At 40.9% G+C, this 24,656-nt stretch overlaps 1 protein-coding gene across 1 annotated transcript; it reads left to right on the forward strand.

The window, feature by feature from the left end:
* Nucleotides 1-2,791: 2,791 nt before the first annotated feature.
* LOC136610722 (guanylyl cyclase-activating protein 1-like) lies at nt 2,792-23,015 on the forward strand. The gene is made up of 4 exons (XM_066589933.1): nt 2,792-2,989; nt 15,181-15,330; nt 21,892-21,982; nt 22,580-23,015. The coding sequence occupies exons 1-4, from the start codon at nt 2,792-2,794 to the stop codon at nt 22,705-22,707; spliced, it is 567 nt and encodes a 188-aa protein (XP_066446030.1). The 3' UTR covers nt 22,708-23,015.
* Nucleotides 23,016-24,656: the final 1,641 nt, after the last annotated feature.

The raw sequence follows: 24,656 nt of genomic DNA on the forward strand, positions 1-24,656 counted from the left end.
GCACGAGCAGCTGTTTGTATGCTCTTATATAGAACTATTGGAGAAAGCAATAGCAAACCGCCCCGCAAAAACAGTCTGCTAAGAAAACATCACGATGTGACGTCACCCTAGGAGTAAGTCATCACTCGATGACTTTACCTTTTATATAAAACTATGGTTGTTTTCTTGTTCGATTTTGCTATTACTGAACAAATTGTTGCAAGCTTTTGCATGAGGTGACTTATTGTTTTGTCCACTTTGGAGAAAGAAAAAACAAATGAAAGGGACAGCACTTTGGAAAAATTGTCCAAGTATAAAGCAAGACGATAGCAGATAAAAACGGAAAGGACTCACCTGGTGTAAGCAGCACAGCTCAAAGGAAGGTCAGCTGCTACACATGTCGTCCCTGTATGCCAATAGGTTTACCACCTCTTATGTCCAGGAGGATATCCACAGAATAGGGAGAGTGTCCAGGAAAAGCCAAATACTACGCAGGGGCATTCAGAATACTAAAATAGAGTAAAGTAAAAAATCCCCCACTCACAAGCAAGACGTCTATAATCAGAGTGACATACACTTACTTTGAGGGGGAGTCTCATGTCTTCGAGGCCCCCCTAAGTAAAAACCAGGCCTTGGATGGATTAAACCAATGTAGAAGTTTATTGAATTAACACCAAGACAAGGTATGCACAGATAGGGTGTTACAATGATGCGACACAATTCATTGTAGTGTAACCCCTTTCTCAAGCATCATACTTGAGAAAGGGAGACTCTAGTATCATGTTAGGCTGCCTCTAGCTTGGATACAAGATGTGATACGGGTGGCATGGCAGACATACAGGTTTCGAATGATATCCTGTGACTTATCGGTCCATATTTGCTGTAACTGAGCCTCTAGATCGTGCAAACTCGTAGGCTGTTGAAGTTAGTGTCCCACTGAGAAGAGAAGATCCTGCTACCCTATCTCTATGTAGCATAACCTGATTATCAGCAGCATAGAGGATATTGTGCAGCAGTACTCGGCAATGTAGCTGTGAATCCAACACTGCAGTAAAATAAAACACTTACTAAAGGCTGCAGCCTATCACCCACCATTTTGGAGAGATAGGGTACTTCTGTGAAAAAAAACAATCTCAACAAAAAAAAAATCAAATTTACATCAATTTATTTGCTATTTACGTTATTAATAGAACACTTTCAGAAATAAATATTCTTTTTTACATTTCATAACATTATGGTCAATGAACAACAATTACTAATTTTCTTTCTCTTTTATCTTTCAGAAATAGGCTCTTGCTGAAGTACTCAACAATAGTCTATAAGTATGTTCTCATTCCATTTATGACTGTAATGTTTTTCTATTTGAGTGAAATGTTGATGGAACCTTTCTCCATGTTTCTATAAGACGGCTCCCAGGTCAGGTGGGAAGAAATCGAAATATGTATGGAGGAAATGAACTTTAAAAGACATTGTGAAACCTAACATCTGGTATGAAGACAACAGCTCTTCCACTACTTCTTTAACGTTCTCAGCACGTACATTTCTCACAAACTTCATGCACACCTCATCAAACGCCACCTAAGCTCTTCTTTCTGCTGAATTTAATTTCATTATGAAGTGAGGGTCCTTTAAAACCTGTATCATTTGTGAGCTAATGAAAATTCTTGCTTCAAGCTTGGCATCACTGATATGGGGAGACTTTTGTTTCGGGTCAGCAAAGTTGTGTTTTTTTACTTTTTTTCAAACTTTTTTGACTTTTGTTGGCACAAACTTAACTTTCAATACACCAAATTAAAGTTTATAACCTGCTCTATTCCAATATCTAATAAAAAAAGAAAAATTTTATACTAAGATGTATTATAGTTTGAAAACGTTTTTCACATAAATATCTAGACATTAAACATAACTTTTGAAAATTTGATGATTATATGATAGAAATAATATTACCTTCAAATTTTCATTAAAAAATATTAAGAGCAAAGTGCATATAAAAATGTTATATCTTGTTGTGGAAGCTAGGTTTTTCTGTACTTTTAATATTACTGAAAAATGTAATTTTTTAAAAACTGGCGTTGCTGGAGGAATTCGGAGCCCAAATTCATATTCTACACTCCAAAATGCATAAGGAAATTACGTTTTTGTTGATGGGAGGATTTTGATGCAGACTATTGTAAGTGCAGAAAAAGGCATTATTCTGTAATTGTACAAAATTTCATAGTGGTTAGACCAATATAATGTATTTGTCTTGGCTGATAATGAGTTTTATGGTTTTGATGTAGTAGAGAGTCAATACAGTTAATCCTGTAATGAAACATTTTGTTTGTGGGCACAAGAAATACACTGAGACAAACACACTAGTGGCTCTGACATGAGTCTTATAATCTCTTAAAGAATGAGATTAACCTTGACACTCCTAATGCATCAGTTTGGATTAAGCTTCCAGTGACTGCCAAGGACCAGAGTCAGTTTAAAAGCCACTTTACAACACTTCAGCAAGACTTCTAGTAGGGGAACTGTGCTGAGGGGACTGCCAGTAACGGAGAGACCCCAGAATACAGAACACCCTATATGATTTTGTATTGCAGCTCAACCACATCTGGTATTGAAATAAAACCAAGAATCTGAATGATCTGCATTTTTGAAGTCTACCTGTTTTATCAGTTGACACAGTAACATCTTGACTTATTCTCGTGCCGAAATACAAAGCCTTTATATTCTAAATCGAAGAAAGCCTCAAGAGCCGTGAATACAGACTACAGCCTTAAGAATAAATCTACAATTAGCAAGAAAGAAAATACATACATAAAAAGTAATGGGTAGTACAAGCAGCTCCACGGTGGATGACCTGCAGGCAGTGGAAATCCACCACTGGTACAAGAAGTTCATGACTGAATGTCCGTCAGGGCAGCTAACTCTACATGAATTCAAGCAGTTCTTTGGTTTGAGAGGTCTAAGTGGAGAAGCTAACAGCTACATAGAACAAATGTTTCGGACATTTGATATGAATAAGGTAAGATCATTATTTCTTCAATAAACTGATTCTTAGATTATACTATTTCATCAATTCAATAAGCACATCGGCAAATATTAAACAATCTCTGTTCTGTCTTACATAAAATAACTTTGTTGCCTGACCAAAGGTAACAGAACTAGTCAGTTTACTGTTACTTTCTGCTTAATTATGTTTCTGGTTTGTTTCTTCTTTGTTTGGGAGGTAAAGATCATGCATTAGTTTCTATTATGTATCAGTGGACGATCTGCTTAAGGCTTGTTCACACCTGCATCAGATTCGGTTTGAAGCCTCCATTGCAGATTTCTTTTAAACTCTAGGACATAATAGGGCAGCATGCTGTGCCATTATGTCCTGGGAAATGCCAGTGGACATTCCAGGAGCTGGATGGACCCTAGTGGGGATCAGTTCAGCATTATTCATTTCCGTCTTGCGAAGGAAAGAGCTTTCCATTTGGTCTCAAGACTGAACAGGAAAAAGAAATCCTTATTAGTGATGTGGACGAGCCCTAGCTGCATATGCACTATATTGGAGTACCCAGCTGTGTAATAAAGAGTTGCACAGAAACACACAGCTGCTATTCTAGGTCATTCTAGGTCATTCATCCACAATTATTTGTACATTTATTTTATTACAAAACTAGTTGTGTTTAATCCATTGTGTAGCATCTGTCACTTTAATCAGTTATAGATACATGTGACAACAAATCACTAGTAGGCCACACATGTAATATGTAGAGGTTTGAGCATGTGTGTATAAGAAGGACATAACTGAACTAGAGCTGGTGCAGAGGAGGTTAACCAAGGTAATTAAGGGGGTTGCAGTACCAAGAATAAAGTTAAAAACATTTAATTAATTAGTTTGGAAATAAGATGGCTTTGAGTCAATCTAATCACTATGTACACCTCACAGAAAAATATTTATGTGGTGTCAAATGTTTGTCTCTCAAAGAAAGGCTGTTTCACTGATAAAACAGAGATTTAAAACTTAACCTTTACTGGTTCTATTAAAAGATAAAACTCGCTCAGCCTATTTGAAAAAATAATTACCCAAAGCTATACAATAGACTAGCTCCGATTTTATTCCCTTGGCTGTCTGTAGTATTCTCATGCCCAACACCAACTATAATAAAACTGTTAGTATAAACTAGCATGTCATAACTTTTATAATAGAGATCCTGGACACGTCTGAATACCAATGTACATTGGATCCATAAACCAGTCAGTACGTTCTTATCTAACTTGTGAACACAAATGTGCTACCTCCTACCTCACCCTCTATTGAGATGACCCTTATAAACTGTATCAGATTACTTGTTAACCCTGCACAGATATGCTAGCTTTATGCTAGTATAGAAACTAATGTAAAAGTACAAGTATGTATAGCGTAATATAACATAACATTCTAGGCTGATATCAATGCCTGAATGTTATGCTATTGTTAAGGTTGTGCATCTAGGACCTGTGGTTCTACAGGCCTCCTTGTGCACACCTTCACAGATGGGGGTTAATTGAGCTGGCTGGGTGTGGTAGTTTCCAGCAGCCAATCCCCCTAGTCTATGGCAGATAAATACCAGCAAACTCTTGGGAGAGATTTCTGGTCATTTTAGTTCTTCACTGTTAATCCCACTCGGAGCTGGTGTGTGCATGCTTGTCTGTAGTGTCCCTCTCTCCTCCCCTGAAGACAGTCTGGGCACCTGCTGTCCCTCCCCTCTTTGCGGTTTCTGGGGTGCGTGCATTGTGTAGTGTGTGGTACAGTCATCACACAGGTGCAGGTGGCCTGCAAGTTTCTCCCTATCCCTGGGCAGGTGTGGCCTCCAGACGTCTGATGTCCTATGTGTGTGTCCGATGGGTGATGCTTGACACTGTTCCCTATGTCAGCACGGTGGCTGACTCTCTATTCACCTGGTGTGAGGACACTTAGACTGGCTATGGTTGACCATCTGTGTGCATGTGAGCTCTAGTGGGGTTCCGGTTATACATTGTATGCATAGCCTGGTATGTTGGTGTAAACAGTGACGTGTGTGGTATGTCTGTGCAAGTAGCCAGACGTGCTTTATGTGCAGTCCTGTTCTATGTGGTTTGCATAACATTGTGTGTTGGTGTGCACAGTGACATGTTTTGTATGTCTGTGCAAGTGGCCAGACATGTGCTTTATGTGCAGTCCTGTTCTGTGTTCAGTGTGTGTGAACAGTGTCGTGTCCAACCATGTGTGTTTTATGTACTTCTCCAGGTTCCTAATCAGGGATAGCCAGCTCCCAGATGAAGACAGTGGGGCCGACCTTATTGGGCCGATTTCCCCGCTTTTACGCAGGGTTTCCCCACTTTCCCTGATTAGTAAGGGACAGGGGTCCTTCCATCTTAGCCTGGAGAGGTGAAGGTTGTTAGTGAAAATGCTGTGTGAGTGTTTGGGGTTTTAAATACACACAATCCTGCGTCTGTTCTGAGGCGTGGCCCTTTAATGCGCCAAGCGGACGTAACAGCTATATTATATTACGCTATACATACTTGCACTCTTACATTAATTTCTATACTAGCATAAAGCTCTTTTGAGTTAATAACAAACCCCTGATGAAATCCATTACAATGAAAATGCGTTGGGTTAATAAATATCAGGTTCATGAGGGTCGTCTGAATAGGAGGACGAGGCAGGACTTAGCACGTACTTTAAGGCTGGGTTCACACGGGGCGGATTTGCCACGGAAATTCCGTGCAGAATTTCGCTGTGGCAAACCCGCCTGCGGCCGCTAATCCGATTAGCCAGCCATGTGGACGAATCTATCAAAGCAAAGCCGGCACTGTGGCGTGGATTCCCGGGATGCAGTATGTCCATTTTTTTTTCTGCTGCGGCCGTGCTCTCCTCTATGGGAGCGCTGGGCGCAACAGGAAATCATGCAACGAAGCCGCTCCGAAACCCATGGCTGAGTGACGCGGGTTTTGAAGCTGTGCTTTCCTGGCGGAAATCTCGAGATTTTTCACTGCGGCAAAACCACGAGATTTCCGCCGAGAATACGCCCCGTGGGAACCCAGCCTAAGGATCCAAAGTAATATTCAGACGTGTCCAGGGTCTGTATTATGACCACAATTATGACATGCTAGGTTATGCCTGCAGTAATGTTATGGCTGGTGAAAAATATAAGAAGTAATACCACTGGCAGCCAAGGAGAATAAAGCCAAGGAGTCTGTTGTATAGCTCCGGTTAGAGATGAGCGAGTATACTCGCTAAAGGCAATTGCTAGAGCGAGCATTGCCTTTAGCGAGTACCTGCCCGCTCAAGATGAAAGGTTCGGGTGCCAGCGGCGAGCAGGGAGCTGCGGGGGAGAGTGGGGAGGAACGGAGGGGAGATCTCTCTCTGCCTCTCTCCCCCCCCCGCTCCCTCCTGCTGACAGCCGCTACTCACCGCTCCCCCACGCCGGCACCCGAACCTTTCATCTCGAGCGGGCAGGTACTCGATAAAGGCAATGCTCGCTCGAGCAATTGCCTTTACCGAGTATACTCGCTCATCTCTAGCTCCGGTTATTTATGTTTTCTAATAGACTAAGTTTTATCTTTTAATGGAACCAATAAAGGTTAAAGGGGTTGTGCAGGCACACTTTCCCCCTGATCTTACATCAGGCATGGAGAGATGCAGCTACATGTTATGTGGTACAGCTGACAAGGAAATTGTCCAGTGTGCAGCAAGTCTTGTTCACAGGTGCCTGATATTTAGAATAGGACCCATTTGAGATACTTGCTAGATGCCATATGATTGCATTTGCCAATATATCGCCCATTATGCAGATGGTTCAGAACAGTATGCCTGGAGAGCCCATTTAAGTTTGAATCCCTATGTGCAAATATATAAATGGGCAGTACTGTTAATATGTAGACATTTAGCCTTGAAAAAGGTGCATCCACTTACTGAAGTGGCCCAAATTCAACACAAGGAGAAGCTGATTGGACAGATTCCTGGGGAAGGAAATCTGTATAGCCACACATGGTTCCATTGATCTTTGGCCTTTGAGTCTTCTCCTATTTATTGCACGCTCATAAACTAACCAGTTTTTCCCACTAAGGCTCCCGTAGCTATGAAATACCCTTCGCTAATGTCCACTTTTCTTCTTTTAGCATCACTTGACATCTTCATTGTGTAACAAAATCTGTTGTGTTTCCTCTTCCCCACCTCCATGTTCTCCAGGGTCTCCTATAATTTCTCCTTTTTCCTTCTTGGTGCCTATGAGTTTTCTGTACTAGAAAACATCTCTGACTATATTGTAAATTTGCTTGTACCTGAAAAGTTCCAAGTTGGCTCATTTGACCTCACAACGTCTCTAAGCTTAAATCATTATATCTCTTGCATAGCTACAAGCGGATCTATGGATTATCTTCTCAGATCCTCATATTGCCTGAACTGACTTATTTATTTTACTCTTCTCCATGCAAAGTCTCTTTCACGGACTATGATATTATATCCTTTCCCATTTTTAGCATATAGATCATTTGTGCACCCTGACTTATTTCCCAGGTTAACTGCTTATATTTCACATAATGTAATAAAACCTTTACATTGTTAAGAGTGTTGAGAAAAGAATGGTTTACCATGATTATGTGTGGGGGTTCTTTATTAATGGCATAGCAAGGACTTATTCACACGGGTGAGAATCTTACATGAGTTTTCCTCTGATGCAAGATGCACAAAACTCGCATGAATATGAATTCCATTCTTTTGAATGGACTTATACACATGAGCAATTTTTTTTGTCTTACAGCAACACTGTGAGGATAAAAATTCGAAGCATGTTCTATATTTTGGCGTTCCCTTAGAACGCCACACGGATTGTTTTCAAGGGGACCTTAAAAGACATCACTTGGCACTCGCATACTGTACGATGTGATGTTTCACATTAAAATCAATGGAAAACTCTTGTGATCTTCTGACGCACATGAAACACAAGCTGGGGATCACAATTTCACAGAAGCGATGTAAGGTGTTTTTGAAAAATGCCTCGCATCGGCATGAACAATGCATGTTGGCAACCGCGATATTGGGCGGAGTATCTCGCCCGATGTCGCACTCCCCTGTCTGATTTTAGCCTAAGATTATGGAACTCTCTGTCACACATTGTTGTGATGGCTACTTATTTTAACTAATTAAAGAGGAGTGATGATAATTTTCTTAAAACATACAAGACCACAGGTTATTTGTACTACATTGCAGACATGAACTGTTGAGCCAAGTATTTATTCTGAATTGCATTTATTTTATTTGTTCTGTATGTTTTTTTTTAATAAGGCCTTGTGGTATTCTTTTTCTAATTAGGCTACTATTACTATTTGGATTTATTTCACTGTTCTTGCGTTTTAGTATAAAGTGTAGGTGCAAAGATGCAAATACGTAGTTTTTACTGACGCTTGCACAAGTGTGAATCATTGCATACGTAATGATTAGAGTTGAGCGAACATACTCTTCCGAACTAGATGCTCGTTCTAGTATTCGCATACTCGATAGTGCTCGCTACTCGAGTGAGCATCACGCCGTGTTCGACCCCCAGCCCCAGTTTTGGCCCCTCCCCACCGCTAACGTGTCAGATTTGACCCCTCCCCACTGCGACGCTGCGCACATCAACGGTAGTTTGTGGCTCGCTTGGCGGAGGGGAGAGAGAAAACACGGGGAAAAAAAAAAGCTCGGCAACCAGCGGGTCCCATACAAAAATGCTCGAGTCTCCCATTGAAGTCAATGGGGTTTGTTACTCAAATAGAGCTCTCGAATTTTACGAAAAGCTTGACTCGAGTAACAAGGACCCGAGCATTTGGGTGCTCGCTCATCTCTAGTAATGATACAAATAAGATTTTATTTTAAATATGAAAGTAACTCTGCCAGAAGACATTTAAGTAAACAATCCTGCAGACTATTGAATAGCTATCATATCTATACCCTTGAAGTTTAACATTCTTAACTAAACATCACATACCTTTGCTTACGCTGTCTATGTGGTTGCTGCCGATTTTCTGTAGTGGATTTTCATGTTTTAACTGTGGATCTGCATGCAGACTTAGCCCAGTCAGTGGGCAAATTCTGCATGTGGATTTTCTGCCGCAGATTTGGCATGAAACATGCATCAAAAGTGACGTGATAATTCCTTTTTAACCACAAGTGGATATTAAACCCGTGCGAGGAAATAATCTGTGCCATATAGACTATGGTATAGATTCTTGTTCAAGTGAATAAGATATTTAACTGGTGCAGATTTTCAATGGACTTAATGCATAATTTGCATGGATTCCACAAGGATTCTGTGTCAAATCTGCTGCAAAAATCCACCACTTTAACATACCCTAAGGATATAAATATGCTGCTTAGCTGTGGATTTCTGCCATGGATTTAGAGATTAGATCTGAATGGATTCTGCCTTGTGAACATGGCCTTAATATATTTAATATATATGTTGTGCCAATAGTGTACTTTCAATAAATATCGAAGATTTATATATAATACATACATATATATATATATACACATATACACACACACAACCTAGTTGTAATCCTCCAAGCCATTTCTGAGTTGTACGGTGGAATTTATCAAGAGGAGATATCATTGTGGAGATTTATTAATACCTGCGCACAGTGCAAGACTTTGCCAAAATCTTTCCCATGTAAAGAGTGTGCCAGACTCAGCACTTTGATGTCCTGTCCACATTTTTCAACACCTTTATATATGGCGGAAAATGTGGCACAAGACTATGCCATAAATACAATAAGGCACATATTTATAAATCTGGACGAAGTGTTGTCATTTAAAAATATCTGGTCAGCATATGTTATACGTTCTCAACGGATGCATTTCACCTTCGCCTACCCCGGGAATGACATCACCCCCCCCCCCCCCATTCTGATTTCTTTTCCTTTTGGTTTCTTGTCGTTTCTTATTTGTCTCATCTTGTCTTGCCTTTAACTCCTGAACTCATTTCATGTGATACCGCATTCTGGATCTCTAACTGGAGGCAATTTGGTTGATATAGTGTTGTCTTCATTGCTCTAAGTTTTGGAACTGTTCGATTGCTATCTTTTTTTTGCCAAGCATTTTGTCCTGTTTTTCTTGTCCAATTAATAGAATTTACAGCACCCTTCAGAAGGTTGGAAACACCCTATGTTTTAAACAAGTAACTAGTCAGAAACATCTTTGGCAGTTTTCCCATCAAAAATGTAAATGTATCCCGACTGAAAATCTTAAATTGATCCACCATATACAAATAGTATGCAAGACCGTCATGCAGGCAAAGAGCAGATATTTTTAAGAGTCCAAATAAGTTATTTCTAGATTCCGAGAGTGAGGCCGGTCTCACACGACCAGATTTGAATTGCCGATTCCGCAATTGGGGTCCGTGCAGACTTTCTGCAGTAAAACACAGGCATTGAAAAGCATGAATTTTCAATTTTTCCTTCACACTCGTGGATATAGATTGCATATTCAGCAAGAGGAAGAAAAATCGCAGCATGCTCTATTTTACCGTTGAATCTGTGCAGATGGCATCCATTGATGTCAATTGGAGGCGTCCGACCCGCAGCTGACAGGCAATTAACATGAGCGACAGTGTAGGAAATACAAACAAAAAGAAACAAACCTTTACTGCGCACGACCACCTGTGAGTCTCCGCAGTCATCTGCAATACAGGTAAGTTCCGTACGCAGGGTCAGCAGCCGGGCTCACACAAACAGGTCAGATTTCGCATACGGGAGGCTAGCAGCAGAATCCGGCTGTGACTCCAGCCAGTGACCCTGTCTCAGTCAGAAGATTGAGTTATTATTGTTTTTTTTTTTAGTTCAATAAACACAATTATTCCAAAACATCTATGTTTTTGACAATGCTTCAACATTTTTAAGGATGGTTTCTAGAGATGAGCGAACCTACTCGACCACGCCCCCTTTTCGCCCGAGTGCCGCGATTTTCGAGTACTTCCGTACTTGGGCGAAAAGATTCAGGGGGCGCCGTAGGTGAGTGGGGGGTTGCAGCGGGGAGTGGGGGGGAGAGGGAGAGAGAGAGGGCTCCCCCCTGTTCCCCGCTGCTACCCCCGCTCCGCCACGCCTCCCCCCGCCCCCCGGCGCCCCCCGAATCTTTTCACCCGAGTACGGAAGTACTTGAAAATCGCGGTGCTCGATCGAGTAATAACTCGAAACGAGTACGTTCGCTCATCTTTAATGGTTTCCATACTTCTGGAGCGTACTATAAGTGAAAGAAAATATTAGCCCCATAATGATGTATGGATATAGCAGTTATGAACAGGACTCGCGCATTGTTATAACTAGAGATGAGCGAGCATACTCGCTAAGGACAATTGCTCGAGCGAGCATTGTCCTTAGCGAGTACCTGCCCACTCGGAAGAAAAGGTTCGGGTGCCATCAGGGGGTGGGGGGCGATGGGGGAGAGCAGGGGGGAACGGAGGGGAGATCTCTCTCCCTCTCCCCCCCCCCCCCCCCGCTGCCCCCTGCTTACTCCCGCAACTCACCCGCACCGGCACCCGAACCTTTTCTTCCGAGCAGGCAGGTACTCGCTAAGGACAATGCTCGCTCAAGCGAGTATGCTCGCTCATCTCTAGTTATAACTCAATTTACAGCATTGCAGTCATCTGAACACATATCCCAGATCAAATGTATAATTTTATGTGCATTTAGATCTCCAATTCACATTAATTTCATTGGGTTTCTACAGTTAATGAACTGGGCATACCTCCTTGGAGAGTGTGAGTTATACTTATGCAATTCATAGATGCTGTTTTCTACCCAGCATGCAGGAAAGCTTAAGACAGCACTATGAAATGATTTGATGAGTTGGCAGACATAGATGGAAAATGGGAAGACTGCACTTTTTATCAAATATTCTTTGAGCAAAATATTTTCAACGCTACCTAAGGGCTCGGTCAGATGAGCGATTTTTTTAGCACATGAATAGCCGCGCTTAAAAAGCGGCTCTTTTTGAACCAGTGCTTTCCAATGAAAGCATTCACATGTACATTTTATAGACACGCTAAATAATTGCACCTACAAAAGATAGGACATGCCAATGCAAATTCACCCGTTCACGTGATTCTTTTACACGTGATGTGCAATTTATTTTACTGCGCCTATTCATGCGCTAATAAAAAAAATGTGAAATCGCTCATCTGACCGAGATATAATAGAGAAATGATTTTTTATTTAAAATGTTATATCTTTAGAATTCAATTACTGAAGTGTATAGAAAGATTAGGGTATATTTTACTGTTCTTGTCAATTGTCATCAGCATACTTTGTAGCATTCATGAAACATATTGCATCATAGGCATCATGAATGACAGGCAGCACGAACCCGGGACAGATATGCCGTTTCGGCCCATGTTTGTTTTATTTTGAAACGCTGCTGCATCTCAGAAAAAACATACTTTGACGAGGACCTCCATTCCAACAGAGCTCCAGCATGAAGACTGATAGCCCTTTCCCTATTCACAAGCAGAAGGAGCTGTCACTCTTAACACTGTGGGCGGGGAGAGCCTGGCATGGCTTATCCTTTTGACTTGAGAGCTCTAAGAGCTCAGCTCCATGTTAAACTTCTTTTTTTTTCTGAAATGCAGCAACATTTCAGAATAAAACATACATGGGCCAAATGGGCATATCTGTTCCGGATTCATGCTGTCTGTGGTTCAGGCAGCTGAACCAGGTGACAAGCTAAGCCAAGCTAAGGGAGGCTAACATTCTTTTCTTTGTATGGTAGTGTACCTCAATAAAAGATCACATGAAATAGGTTACTGTACATATTAAATAGATGTCTGAAATTCATAGGTCTATTATCATATAAAAGAGTTGTATATAATATTTTAGTATAAATGACTAACTTTGAATGACTCAACTTATTTGAGAACACTCTATGGAGGATGTATTCAGTTACACCCTAAGTGGCTTAAATAGGACCTGCCAGCTCTCCTGAAATATTTGTATTAGTAAATATATTACATGTGAAATAGCAATTTTGGAGCATCTTTACTTAAACCTCTGCATTGTGCCATTCTTCTTTTGTTCCTTCTAGGAAATGAACTAGTAAAATAAATTGACCGGTGAGTGTTACTAGTTGGGGAAGTATCTCGACACAGTCCGACACTGTCCAATCAGTATTGACTCGCTAAAGACACCGCCCATTTGAAAAAGGAATGATAAAACCCAGTTGTCACTAAATTCATAAGTTTCTAGGAAGAAAAATAGAGGAGCAGCATAGATATGTCAGGAGAATTTAGCATTCAATCCTTGTTAGCTGCACTAGCTGTGTTGCGCTTGGATTAGAAAGAATATTTGCATGCTGTTGCCATACATGCTTTCATTTCACAAAAACCATTGGATCCTCCAAATTATAGGGCAGGTATGTATACTTCCACTATTTTTAGGATCTTCTTCAGTTTTCACAGAAATAACCCGTGACAACTTCATTGTTTGAAACAAGTCTAAAGGCCCATTTACACACAATGTTTGTTGTTTGAACGAACGACTCAACAACTTTTCTGCTTTCAAATGTTGAGCGTTTACACAAGAAGAAAATCATTTAAAATCCCTAGCTAGCTACATAAACACTGTATATGTTGTTTGCTCAGATGGGCGTGTGTATATGGGAAGAATCTCTCAGCAGGAGGTTTTTAATTAGTTCCAAGAAAATGGCATTGTCTTCTGCCACAAGAGTCATTTTGTTTAGCTGGGCAAACAATCACCCCTGCCCTCTAGTCCTTTGAAAGACTGAACGGCTGCCATTTAAGCCTAACAACAAGCGAACAAACTGATGACCGTTTTTATGCCGACTGAAACTAAGCAATAAACGACAAGTGAACAAATAGTGCATGATGGCTTCGCGTTTACACGTAACGATTATCGATCACATTCGCTCGTTTGAATGGATTTTGAGCGATAATTGTTTTGCGTAAATGGGCCTTTAGTAGGCTTCTTTTAGCTTTAATTATATTCATTGATTCAGGACAATGAGACATTTCTGGAAATTGTGTAGTCTATAATCTAAATAAAAAAGACAGCTCTGTGTGGAGTGTTCCTCATTGCCTCCAATCCAAGTCTTACCTACATCAAGTGAGTTGAAATACTGCCTCTCCGGAATCTATTTTACATCAACATTACTACACGGATGTAGAGTACAATGGTAGACAATGATTTCTGCGTGGCACGAGAAAAGGAAGGACAGTGGTACTCTAGGTAAGCCGCTTTGCAGATCATAAAGATCTGAGCGTTTCAAGTAGCTCTTAGGATTAGCCTATCGTACAAAGAGCTTCATCTTTCTAAATTCAAAGAATGAGACAATGGGGCACATTTGCAAAACTTTTTACGCCAAAAATAGGTCACAAACATCTGCGAACACGGGTATTTAAGCCAAAATGTGTGCCTTTTCTTCTTTTCGTGTCGGGCTGACTACTTAAAAATAAAACAAAAAGTTGGCCGGCACTTCAGGAAGGGCAATGGCCAGGGGTGGCCAACAGATTTATGCATAATTTACATAAGTAACTGGCGTATATTCGATCAGAAATGTATGCCAGTTCAAACCTGGTGTACATTTTTCTGAACGTCCATGCAGGTGTCAGGGATGCACTTAAAGAGGTTTTCCAGTGGAATACAATTGATGACCTATCATCAGGATAGGTCATCAATAGTTGATTGGATGTGTTCCATCGCTCGGGACCCCAACTGATCAGTTTAGTGCAACAATAACACAGAGGTCAGAGTGGAAGCCTCTGCGCCGACCTCCGTGTAGTGGCCGGCGATTGTAACTGCAGGCACAGCTCTCATTGAAATCAATGGGAGCCATGGCTGCAGTTACAGGCTCTGGCCACTACATGTGAGGTCGGTGCGGAAACTTCCAGTCCAAATACACAGAGGTCAGAGCAGAAGCCTCTGCACCGACCTCCTTATAGTGGCCAGTGTTTGTAACTTTTCATGTACTAAAAGCATGGTGCACCATGGGAAATTGTATTAAGTCCAGCGTTGGAAAACCTTGGCTTAGTATATTTCCCTTATAGTTTCAAAAGTAATCAAACTCCATTTGAAACCTATAGCAGTTATAGCCTATAGAAAAAAAACCCGTGTAAACTTGCATCATATGTAATATTAATCCGACATAGATATTTTTGAAAATTACATGGAAAACGTATCTTAGAATCCATGTTAATCTATTTATTTATTTGATTATTACAGGATGGATATATTGATTTCATGGAGTATGTGGCTGCTCTCAGCCTTGTTCTCCGGGGAAAGATTGAACAGAAGCTACGCTGGTATTTCAAACTTTATGATGTGGATGGAAATGGCTGCATTGACCGACATGAATTGCTCAATATAATTAAGGTGAGTGTTGTATGAAATAGACAGAGTGCTTTGAAGAGTTTTCCATTCTGCAAACTACGGCTATTTTCACACGGGCGACTTAGAGCTTGTGTCCGAGATTCTTGGGCGCAGTTTGCATCAAACAACACTTGGACATCCCTTCGATGTGTTGTCCGATGTGCTGAGCACCGCACATTAATGTGCTATTCTCTTCCAAAAATCAGATGAGAATAGAACATGCTGTGACTTTTTTTACTTGGACTATTAATGGACCCTTTGGGATTAACTGAATATCTGCATAAATTACTAGTCAATTATGGTCTGATTGTTATCAAAGTCACAATTATAGACAAACATGATCTACTTAAACTAATAACTCAAACAATCGTACCATGGTGATAGAAAAAGTAAGTGAACATCTGTTAATTACTTCTCTAAGAACAAATTGACAAAAGGTTTTTTAGTTAAGAAGATGACATAGGAAGTGTGTATTTTATGGTGCTTGGCCCATTAAATCAAGGCACAAAAACCTAGTTAGGCTGCCTGTCCACAGGCGATGATCCGCCGGCGATAAATCACCGGCATCCACGAGTGTAGCATCATAGCGATTCTCCGTTCGTCGAATTTAAATCGCAGCATGCCGCGATTCTCCGCGGTGAGCCTATCTGTTAGATAGGCTCACTGCTGAGATCTGTCAGCTCTTCCCCTTCGCCCCCCGCGGTGGAATATCGCTAGCGACGCCTCGGACGTGGACAGGGGGTCTTACTGACAAATCTGTTCTGCTCAAGAACATTTGGTCAGTGTGAACCAAGTCTTGATGCAAACAACTTTGAGATTTCAGAAGACTTGTTATAGAGATGCATAAGGCTGGGAAAGCCTAAATAAGCATTGTGGAAGACCCAAGTGTGCATCAATTAATGACTACACAACTTATCTACAAATGTAGAAAATTTAGGACTGTTGTTAATTTCCTTAGGAGTGGGTGACCTATTAAGATAACTGAAATCACACAACGGGTATTCATGAAAGTTGAGAGAAACAAACCTAGGGTAACAACAAAAGGCTTGCAGATTATTCTACAAACTGCAAAATCTTGGTGTTCCCTATTAGAAAAACTGTCATGATGCAGCATTGCTGCTCAACTTTTCCTTGGGTCATGGTCAGGTGTTCTTGTGTGTCACGCACCTCTGCTCACTTTCAGACCTCTGCCTGCAGGGCTGTAGCACTGCTGCTCCCTTTCTTGCAGCTCCAGCATGCGCTTCCTAATCCAGTCCTGCAATGATCACCATCCACCTTCTGCTATATTAGGTATCCTCCCCCATGAAGGATGCCTAAGCAATCAGTCTCATCAGCCATTGCGACAAAGCCTCTGTTTGTGTTTGTACCAGTTCTGACTCCTGACCAGTCTGACTTCTGTGCTCCCTGACCTTGGTTCTGTTTATTAGACTTTGCGAATTGCCTGCCCCGACCACCTTTCTGAACCTTGTTACTGCTAGTCTGCCGCCAGCCCTGACCTCTGCTGGTTTTCCAGTTATACACCTGATCACATCATCAGGTACAGCGCCTTGGCCCTGAGCAGCAGGACTAGTCACAAAACCAGAACTGACTATGAGAATAGTGGCTTGGGGACCTCACAGAAGAGACCATATCCTGCTTGGAGGGGTCAAGGGTGAAGACCAGAGTTCCCCAGGGGCTGTCTTCAGCACAAAGTCAAACCAGTGTGTGCTGATGCAAATCCACATCTGTCTACTTGACAGTTAGCTTAAAGGGGTTCTGTCATGAAAAAAAAACATATTCACCTGTGCCGCATGGGGCTGGTCACCGGGAGGCCGCTGCTCTTCTCCACTCCCTCTGGCAGCCGTCCGATCGCAGGGCAGAATCTGGCAAAGTACCAGCTTCTGCCCCTGCTTCGACCACTGCCAGACGGCAAGTACTGCTGCCAAGGTCAGTGGTCGACGCGTCACCCACTGATTGGCCTAGCCATGTCTAACCTCTGCCGTCCTCGGAGAGTCGACGGCGAGTGCGCATGCGCCCCCTTTCCTGGCGCATATGGGCACCCGCCGTCAACTCTTCATGAACGGCAAAGGTTAGACGCAGCCAAGACAGCGGAAGCGCACATGCGTGCGCAGGAGCCACTGAAGATGACCCCTCACGCGGCACCTGAACAAGGAAGGGACCAAGTACAATGGGATTAGGCGAGTATGCTTTGTTTTTTTAACTTTTCTGTTTCCACAGGTTAGACTGTAAAGTGATGCAGGGCAGGATGCAGGTGAGTATAATTTTTTTTTTTATTTAGCTGACAGAACCCGTTTTAGCCATGGATTCACCAAGTTGTTCACTTTTACTGATAAAAATGATTCCACTGCTGATTGTGAATTACTAGCTATAAAGCTTGTCCTGGAAAAACAGAGGCACTTTTTGGAAGGTTATGCTCATCCCTTCCATATCTATACTGGCGTTACACTTATATTAATCCGCTCAACACCTATACCCTTGGCAAATTACTGGTCCCTGTTCTTCACTAGGTTCAACTTCCTCCTACATTTTTTTCTGGTTGAAAAGAGCACCAAAGCTGATGCTCCGTCCAGGTCCTTGACATTTCAGACAACAGCCCTGAACTGCAAATGATTTTCATCTGGAATAAATTGTTTCCGCTAATGCCACATGCCTAAACTGGCAGGACACCTGAGTTTTAAGAGGGCAATTGAGTTTATTTTTCACCATTACTCATGGCTTACTATTGAAAACTACATAAATAAATATGTCTCTGCTTGCCAGACTTGTGCCAGGAACAAACCTTCACTTCAGCACCCAGCTGGTCTACTGTACCCCCTTGCCAATACCATAGTCTCCCTTGTTACACATTGCTATGGACTTTATTACTGATCTTCCAAACTCTTCTTGTAACACTGTGATTTGGGTGCCTCACTTCCCTCCCCTTCCTGGCCTAAGCTTTACTTTTCACCTGGCACATCTGTTTGTGGTGCATATCTTCAAGTTGCATGGACTTCCATTACACATATCTCAGATCATGGAGTACAAATCACATCTAGATTCTGGAAAGATTTATGTGGCCTGATGTCAAACTTGACTTCTCCTCTGTCTATCATCCTCGATCCAATGGCCAAGTCAATCTCAAGAACTTTTCCTGCATTACTTTGTTTCCTCCTAGCAGGATATTTGGTCATTTTATCTTCCCTGGGCTAAATTTTCACACAATAACGATGTTAACTCATCTTCTGGAGCAACACTGTTCTTTGTAGTATATGCTCAGCATTCTCAAGTACCACTGTCATTTTCCTCCTCCACAGATGTACCAGTGGCAAATCAGTGTAACCAAGATTTCCTAAAAATCTGGAACCAGTCTAGAAACACAGTTACCCATGTTGTCAATCTCATGAAAAAGTCTGCAGACAGAAAGAGGAGAAATCCACCAAAATATTCCCCTGAGGAAATATTCTTTGAGGTGTTTGGTTGTCTTCAAAGAATTTACTTCTGAGGATGCCTTCGTTCAAATTTCTCTTCATTCAAATGTCTCTTCGTAATTTTGAAACAAATTAATCCTGTCATATACAAGCTCTGACTTCTGTTCTGAGAAGATAAGACCAAAATCTTCATTCTGGTGGATTGGAAAAGTTATGGTCCTGAGAAAAGATCCTGGGAGCCCCAAGAAAATATTAATGTTCCGGATTGAATCAAGATATCTTATTCTGCAAGAAGCAGGGGGCCTGGGGTATCATGGAGCACTGCTCCTTACTCCTACTCACCTGCTCTTGGGTATCAGTCAAGCAGCGCTGTTTTTTACATGCCTAATGCTAAAATTCCTCCTCTGCCTACAATGGCTTCCTGCCCCTAGGGTTGGCACACACTACCATGTCCTTTCTTAAAATGTCAGTGAACTCCTTTTTCTGCTCCTTCTGCTGTCTTAGTTAGCATCCCCTCATGGAGGATGCCTAAGCAATCTGACTCATCGCCATTGTGACAAAACCCCCATTTGTGTGTGTTCTGGTTTGGACTCCTGACCATTCTGACTTCTGTGCTCCTGACTTCAGCTCTGTTTCCTGGGCTTTGTTAATGTTTGTTGCCTGTCTGTAACACCTTTTTGAACCTGATGGTCTGCTTCCAGCCCTGACCTCTGCTAGTTTTCCAGTAATGCAGCGATTCATACCATAAGGTATCATGCCCTAGTCCTATGTAGCATCAGCAGCCACACAACTGGGACTCTCTATATGAATAATGAGTCCGGGAACCCTCAGCAAAGACTGCATCCTGCTTGGAGGTGTCAATAGTCAACACCAGAGTTCCCCGGGTGCTGTCTCCTCAAATAGCCCAAAGTCAAACTGATATGAGGCGAGGTAGTTCCATATCCATCTGTTTGATTAAAACACTGGACAAGAATGGTGTTCATGGAAGGACACCATGAAAGAAGCTGCCGTTGTCCCACAAAAGCCCACTGTGACCCATCTCCAGTTCGCTCCTGACCATGTGAATGTTCAACAATGCTTCTCGGAAAATGTTCTCTGGACAGATGAGGCCAGCAGAAACCCACAATGCTATGTTTGGGGGAAAAAGAACACTACCAACAGCAAAACCTCCCCCATTTGTGAAGCATAGTGGAAGAAACATCATGCTTTAGGGCTGCTGTGTTGCTTCAGGGCCCGGATGACTTGTGATCTTTGAGAGAACAATGAATGCTGGAGTTTATCAAAACATCTCACAGGAGAATTTAAGGGTGGTAGTCTATAACCTCAAGCAGAAGAGATTGGGTAATGCAACAAGACTATAACCTAAAAGTCAAAGCTTGACAAAGGCTATCACACAGCCGAAATGTTGCTGTCCGTTTTTTTGTCTGGGATACTCAATAAAGGTACGCCTTTTTTCTACTCTTCTACTCCGTGGTGGATCTCCTCCTTATATTAAGTATTTTGCTAAGTGCTGCTGGTCTATTTTTCTCTTATAACCTAAAAGCACACAAGTCAAACTACTATTGACCACTTGTCTTAATGTATGTGTGTGAGTGCTTCTCATGCTCCGCCCCTGCTGATGACATTGCCCCACACACTGCTGACACCATCAAACGTCCTACAACATACATAAAACACAGAGTCTGACTGACAGAAGAACAACACAGTTAGGGCTCTTGGAAAGGGAGGACAAAAATAACACACTGAAAATACAACTAAGCCGTTATTATCTCAGAAGGCACAACTCAGCAGTCCTGACAGAAGACAACAACCTACCACCACCACAAAGATCCAGTGGGCTAAAGGACCTGTGGTGATGTCACTGCTGTGGGAGGAGCCAAGCTGTGTGTGTGATGTGTGTAGTGTAGTAGAGCTGTGTGTATGCAGGTACCATGTAGCAGAGCTGTGTGGCGCATTGTGCCACCAGAAACACTGGTTCTATAATTTCCTACACAACTCAGCAGTCCTGACAGACCACACTGACCTACCACCACCACAGAGATGCAGTGGCCTTAAAGACCTATGGTGATGTCACAGCTGTGGGAGGAGCCAAGCTGCATTTGTCTTTTGTGGTGATCAAGCTGCTGTGAGTGTGATGTGCCACCAGAAACACTGCTACTATAATGTCCTAATAATTACTAGTAGGTCAAATAAAGAATAGCTGAAAAGGAGAGGAAACTATCCTCTCCTTTAATAAGTAATCATTATAGAAAGCCAAGTAATTCCAAAAGGTTCACTTACTTTTTCTTGCATTTGTATACTAAGACAATGTTGTTTTCCATTGGAGCAGATCTTAAAAATAGAAAGAAACGCAACAATGATCATATTACAAGCATTACATCTGGGATTTAAATTGCATGTTCTAACAGATATATTGTCAAAGACCCTATATTGTCAATGATCCAAAGTAAGAAGAGAACAGCACTCCTTACATGATGTCATAGCTGAATTTTTATTGATAGTTGTGCAGTTTTATTAAGACAATAAATGTGTATGAGAAGCATGTGTTTCTGTTAGTGTATGTGTTGTAATCATGGCTTATGCGCACCTTCACATTTACTTTATGAGAACTGCTGACTTTATGCTTTGTTGCATTCTCTTGAATTCCCCACTTACAAGCCTATGGGTACTGCTATTTTCAAGCATATATGCCTGAGGTAGTGATGAAATGTGGCATGGACTTAGCCTAATTTCTGCCAAAGATAATTCTGGTGTTTAGCACATACTTAGCTATGTCCCAAGGTGGTTGAGCTGCCCTTTCACTTCAGCTGCATTTAAGCCTAGTTATGATTAGTCTACTGCTATTAAGTGTTAATCTTCCGAAGGAGAGATATGTGGAGATTAATATGTAGGTGACCTAGTACCATGGGTATTTAAAACCTAGGAACATAGTACACATACTGAGTTCCTTTACATAGTATTATATAGTTTAACATTTCTTTTATATAAGGCTCATCAACGTTGAAATAAAAGAAAACTGCAAGTTAGGATGTAAGCTATATGTAGTTTAACTAAGGCTACCATGTAAATGAGTAAATACATACTAAAGATGTCTGAGCAAACATAGTAATTCTTTAACAATTGTTGATGCATTTGATCTCCCTTTCTCTTTCTGCAGGCAGTACGGGCGATTAATGGCTGCGACCATGACACCACACCTGAAGAGTTTACTAATCGAGTTTTTGACAAGATTGATATCAACGGAGATGGTAAGAATCAAACAACTATGTAGAATGTATTTGGTGTGAATATTAATACAATATAACATAATAATGGAAGAACACCTTAACAATACTCATAGTATTTTATTTATTGATATGTGGGGTGTATGGCATTACCCTATTAAGGCATGCAAGACTAACTGTAAAGTTCAAAGGAATACTATTTGTGTAAGACTTTGAGTCCAATCTAATAATCCCCTAATTTTAAAGCTCTCCACAATGTTGCTACCCCCTATATCTCTTCCCTAATTTCTGTCCACTGCCCTGTCTGTGCTCTGCATTTTACCAATGACCTAAAATTAATCTCAGTAATCCAAACCTCCCAGTCTCTTCCCCAAGACTTTTCTCCTGCTGCACGTGTTCTCTGGGTCCTCCTTTGTCCTTCTCTTCTTCCTTTTCTCTCTATAAGAAAAAAGCCCAGTAACTTCACATTTAAATGCCATTTGTTTAGACCACATTTTCTGAATGGTTTCCCTAGTGCAATAAAGTTTGGTGACTTTCTACTGCACCATTATCAACAAGTGCCAATGTATGATTATTGTGTTATAAAGATCCATTCACTAACGATTTTTTTTTCTTTTCTAGGGGAGCTGTCTCTAGAGGAATTTACAGAGGGTGCTCGTAAAGATGAGGAATTTATGGATGTTATGATGAAAAGTCTGGATCTGACCCACATAATGACTATGATTAACAACCGAAGGCACAGCGTGTGACTTGTAGGTGCCAAGAATAGTCTTATAACTCAGAGATGGTTCAGGGCATATTTTGCAGATGAAGTGGGAAGATGGATCTCACTGTGCATTTTAGAAGGATTTATTGAAGAGTCATCAGAGATCCAGCTAAAATTATGGATTACAATGCAAATTAAGTATGGAGAAAACAATAAAAGGCATAGTGTTCCCTAAAACGCTTATATAAATATATAGCCTTGTACTCAACATAATTTTTCTTTGTGTCAAGGCATTGTACTCAAATCAGATTTGAGCCTTTGGCAAATATAATCTGAAGCCATAACACATTGGATGAGGCATAACACACTCGGGTGTAAATGTGGATTAATCTACAGCAACGAGTTGGCTCATAGCTTGTGCATGGCAACCAAAAAGAGATAAGATCTATCTAAATACTATTGTTATAGAATACTACTAAATAAATGACAAAGTCTTCATGAAAATGAGGTTTTATTCATAGCTGAACGGGAGAATTGCCACCTTCAGCAAAATTCAAGATAATGCTAACATAATTCATAGACCATTCTGTTTTTGTACATAAAGTCCTCATCCTGATTGGATGGTTAGATTAATCTCATTGGATACATTCATACGTACAAATGTAGTTTTTTAATGTTTACCTTTATATGGTCAGCAACTGACTATCATGATAAAAATATCTTGTCTGTTCAAAGTACATTAATGGCCCTTCAGTGAGTCTGTGACTAACCAGACCCTTGGAATGTGGCAAAATAGTCGATAAACTGAGAATATCTCATAGTGATATATATATATATATATATATAATATACATGCACACACACACACATATACATACATAACAAAAGCTTTTATACAATATGTTTACTAAAGATCTACACCTTTTATGCAATAGCAATGAGTGTCATTCACTCTAGAGATCTAATGTTTTACAAGACAGGAAGATCAATAAATGTATGATATGGATACATGTGGGTACTTATGTGTGACATGTTGCAGTAATTATTTGTACATTTCCTTTAAAGGAGGACTCCAGGGAAAACGGATTCATTTTGTAATGCCCAGTGGCAGGTCTAAGGGGCTATTGCATGTAAGTTCCTGCAAAGATAGAGGTCAGGCACCAATCCTTTAGACCCAGCACTAGACGTTACATGGTATATCAGTTCTGTCTGGTGTATTCCTTCATCAAATGAATTTATTTAGCAAATGCCTACAGAGATTTTTTTCAACTTTTAACTAATCTTTTAGTTTATAGATGGATATACAATTTTAAAGGTGAGTTCAAACACAGTGGAATTTCAGCTGTGGAGTGTGAGATGAAATTCTGCAGCAATGTGCAGTACAATGTAAGTGAATGGGGTTTTAACAAACACTGTTCACTAACAGCAAAAAAAAATGAGCAGCAGAAGATAGCCATGCTCAGATTTTAAAATTCACAGCATGCCCCATTTGTTGCGGAAATGCAGCGGATTTTTACAGCAGAATTGATTCATTGCAATGGAATAAGTGAATTCCACAGTGAAAATCTGCAACAAAATCCGCATCAAAACCCCTATGTGAATTTTGGTAGGATTTACTCCATGATGTATGATCATAACCTAATGAAAATTTTAGGTACTAGCAAGTATAAGCTGAAGTGTTAAATTATATATCTTTTGTATTTCCATTTTTGAATATTGTTCATATGTACTGTGTAGTAATTTCAATGTTATCTATTCGAATGGGAGGGCATGAACGAGCACAGTATGCGGTGGATGTTACCTTACAGCGCTCTACATAGAGCATTCTGTATTATGGTTATTTGTATGTTTGTGCCTTTAATGTTGCTTTCTATAAATAAACTGTAAATATCATTAAAAAGTCTGTGTCACATGTTTCAGCGTTACTTCATGTGTAAAGCCATCAAACTGGTATATGTTGGGGAATAGCACAGTCTAGGGCCGACATACCAC

The sequence above is a fragment of the Eleutherodactylus coqui genome, chromosome 2 (assembly GCF_035609145.1).
Source record: "Eleutherodactylus coqui strain aEleCoq1 chromosome 2, aEleCoq1.hap1, whole genome shotgun sequence".
In the NCBI taxonomy this organism is placed as follows: domain Eukaryota; kingdom Metazoa; phylum Chordata; class Amphibia; order Anura; family Eleutherodactylidae; genus Eleutherodactylus; species Eleutherodactylus coqui.

What these genes read in the sequence shown, in the direction of transcription:
- LOC136610722 (XM_066589933.1), top strand. Translation starts at nt 2,792, where the DNA reads ATGGGTAGTACAAGCAGCTCCACGGTGGATGACCTGCAGGCAGTGGAA. An exon ending in GGACATTTGATATGAATAAG is followed by an intron (nt 2,990 to 15,180) that starts GTAAGATCATTA and finishes TGATTATTACAG; the next exon opens with GATGGATATATTGATTTCAT. An exon ending in GATTGATATCAACGGAGATG is followed by an intron (nt 21,983 to 22,579) that starts GTAAGAATCAAA and finishes TTTCTTTTCTAG; the next exon opens with GGGAGCTGTCTCTAGAGGAA.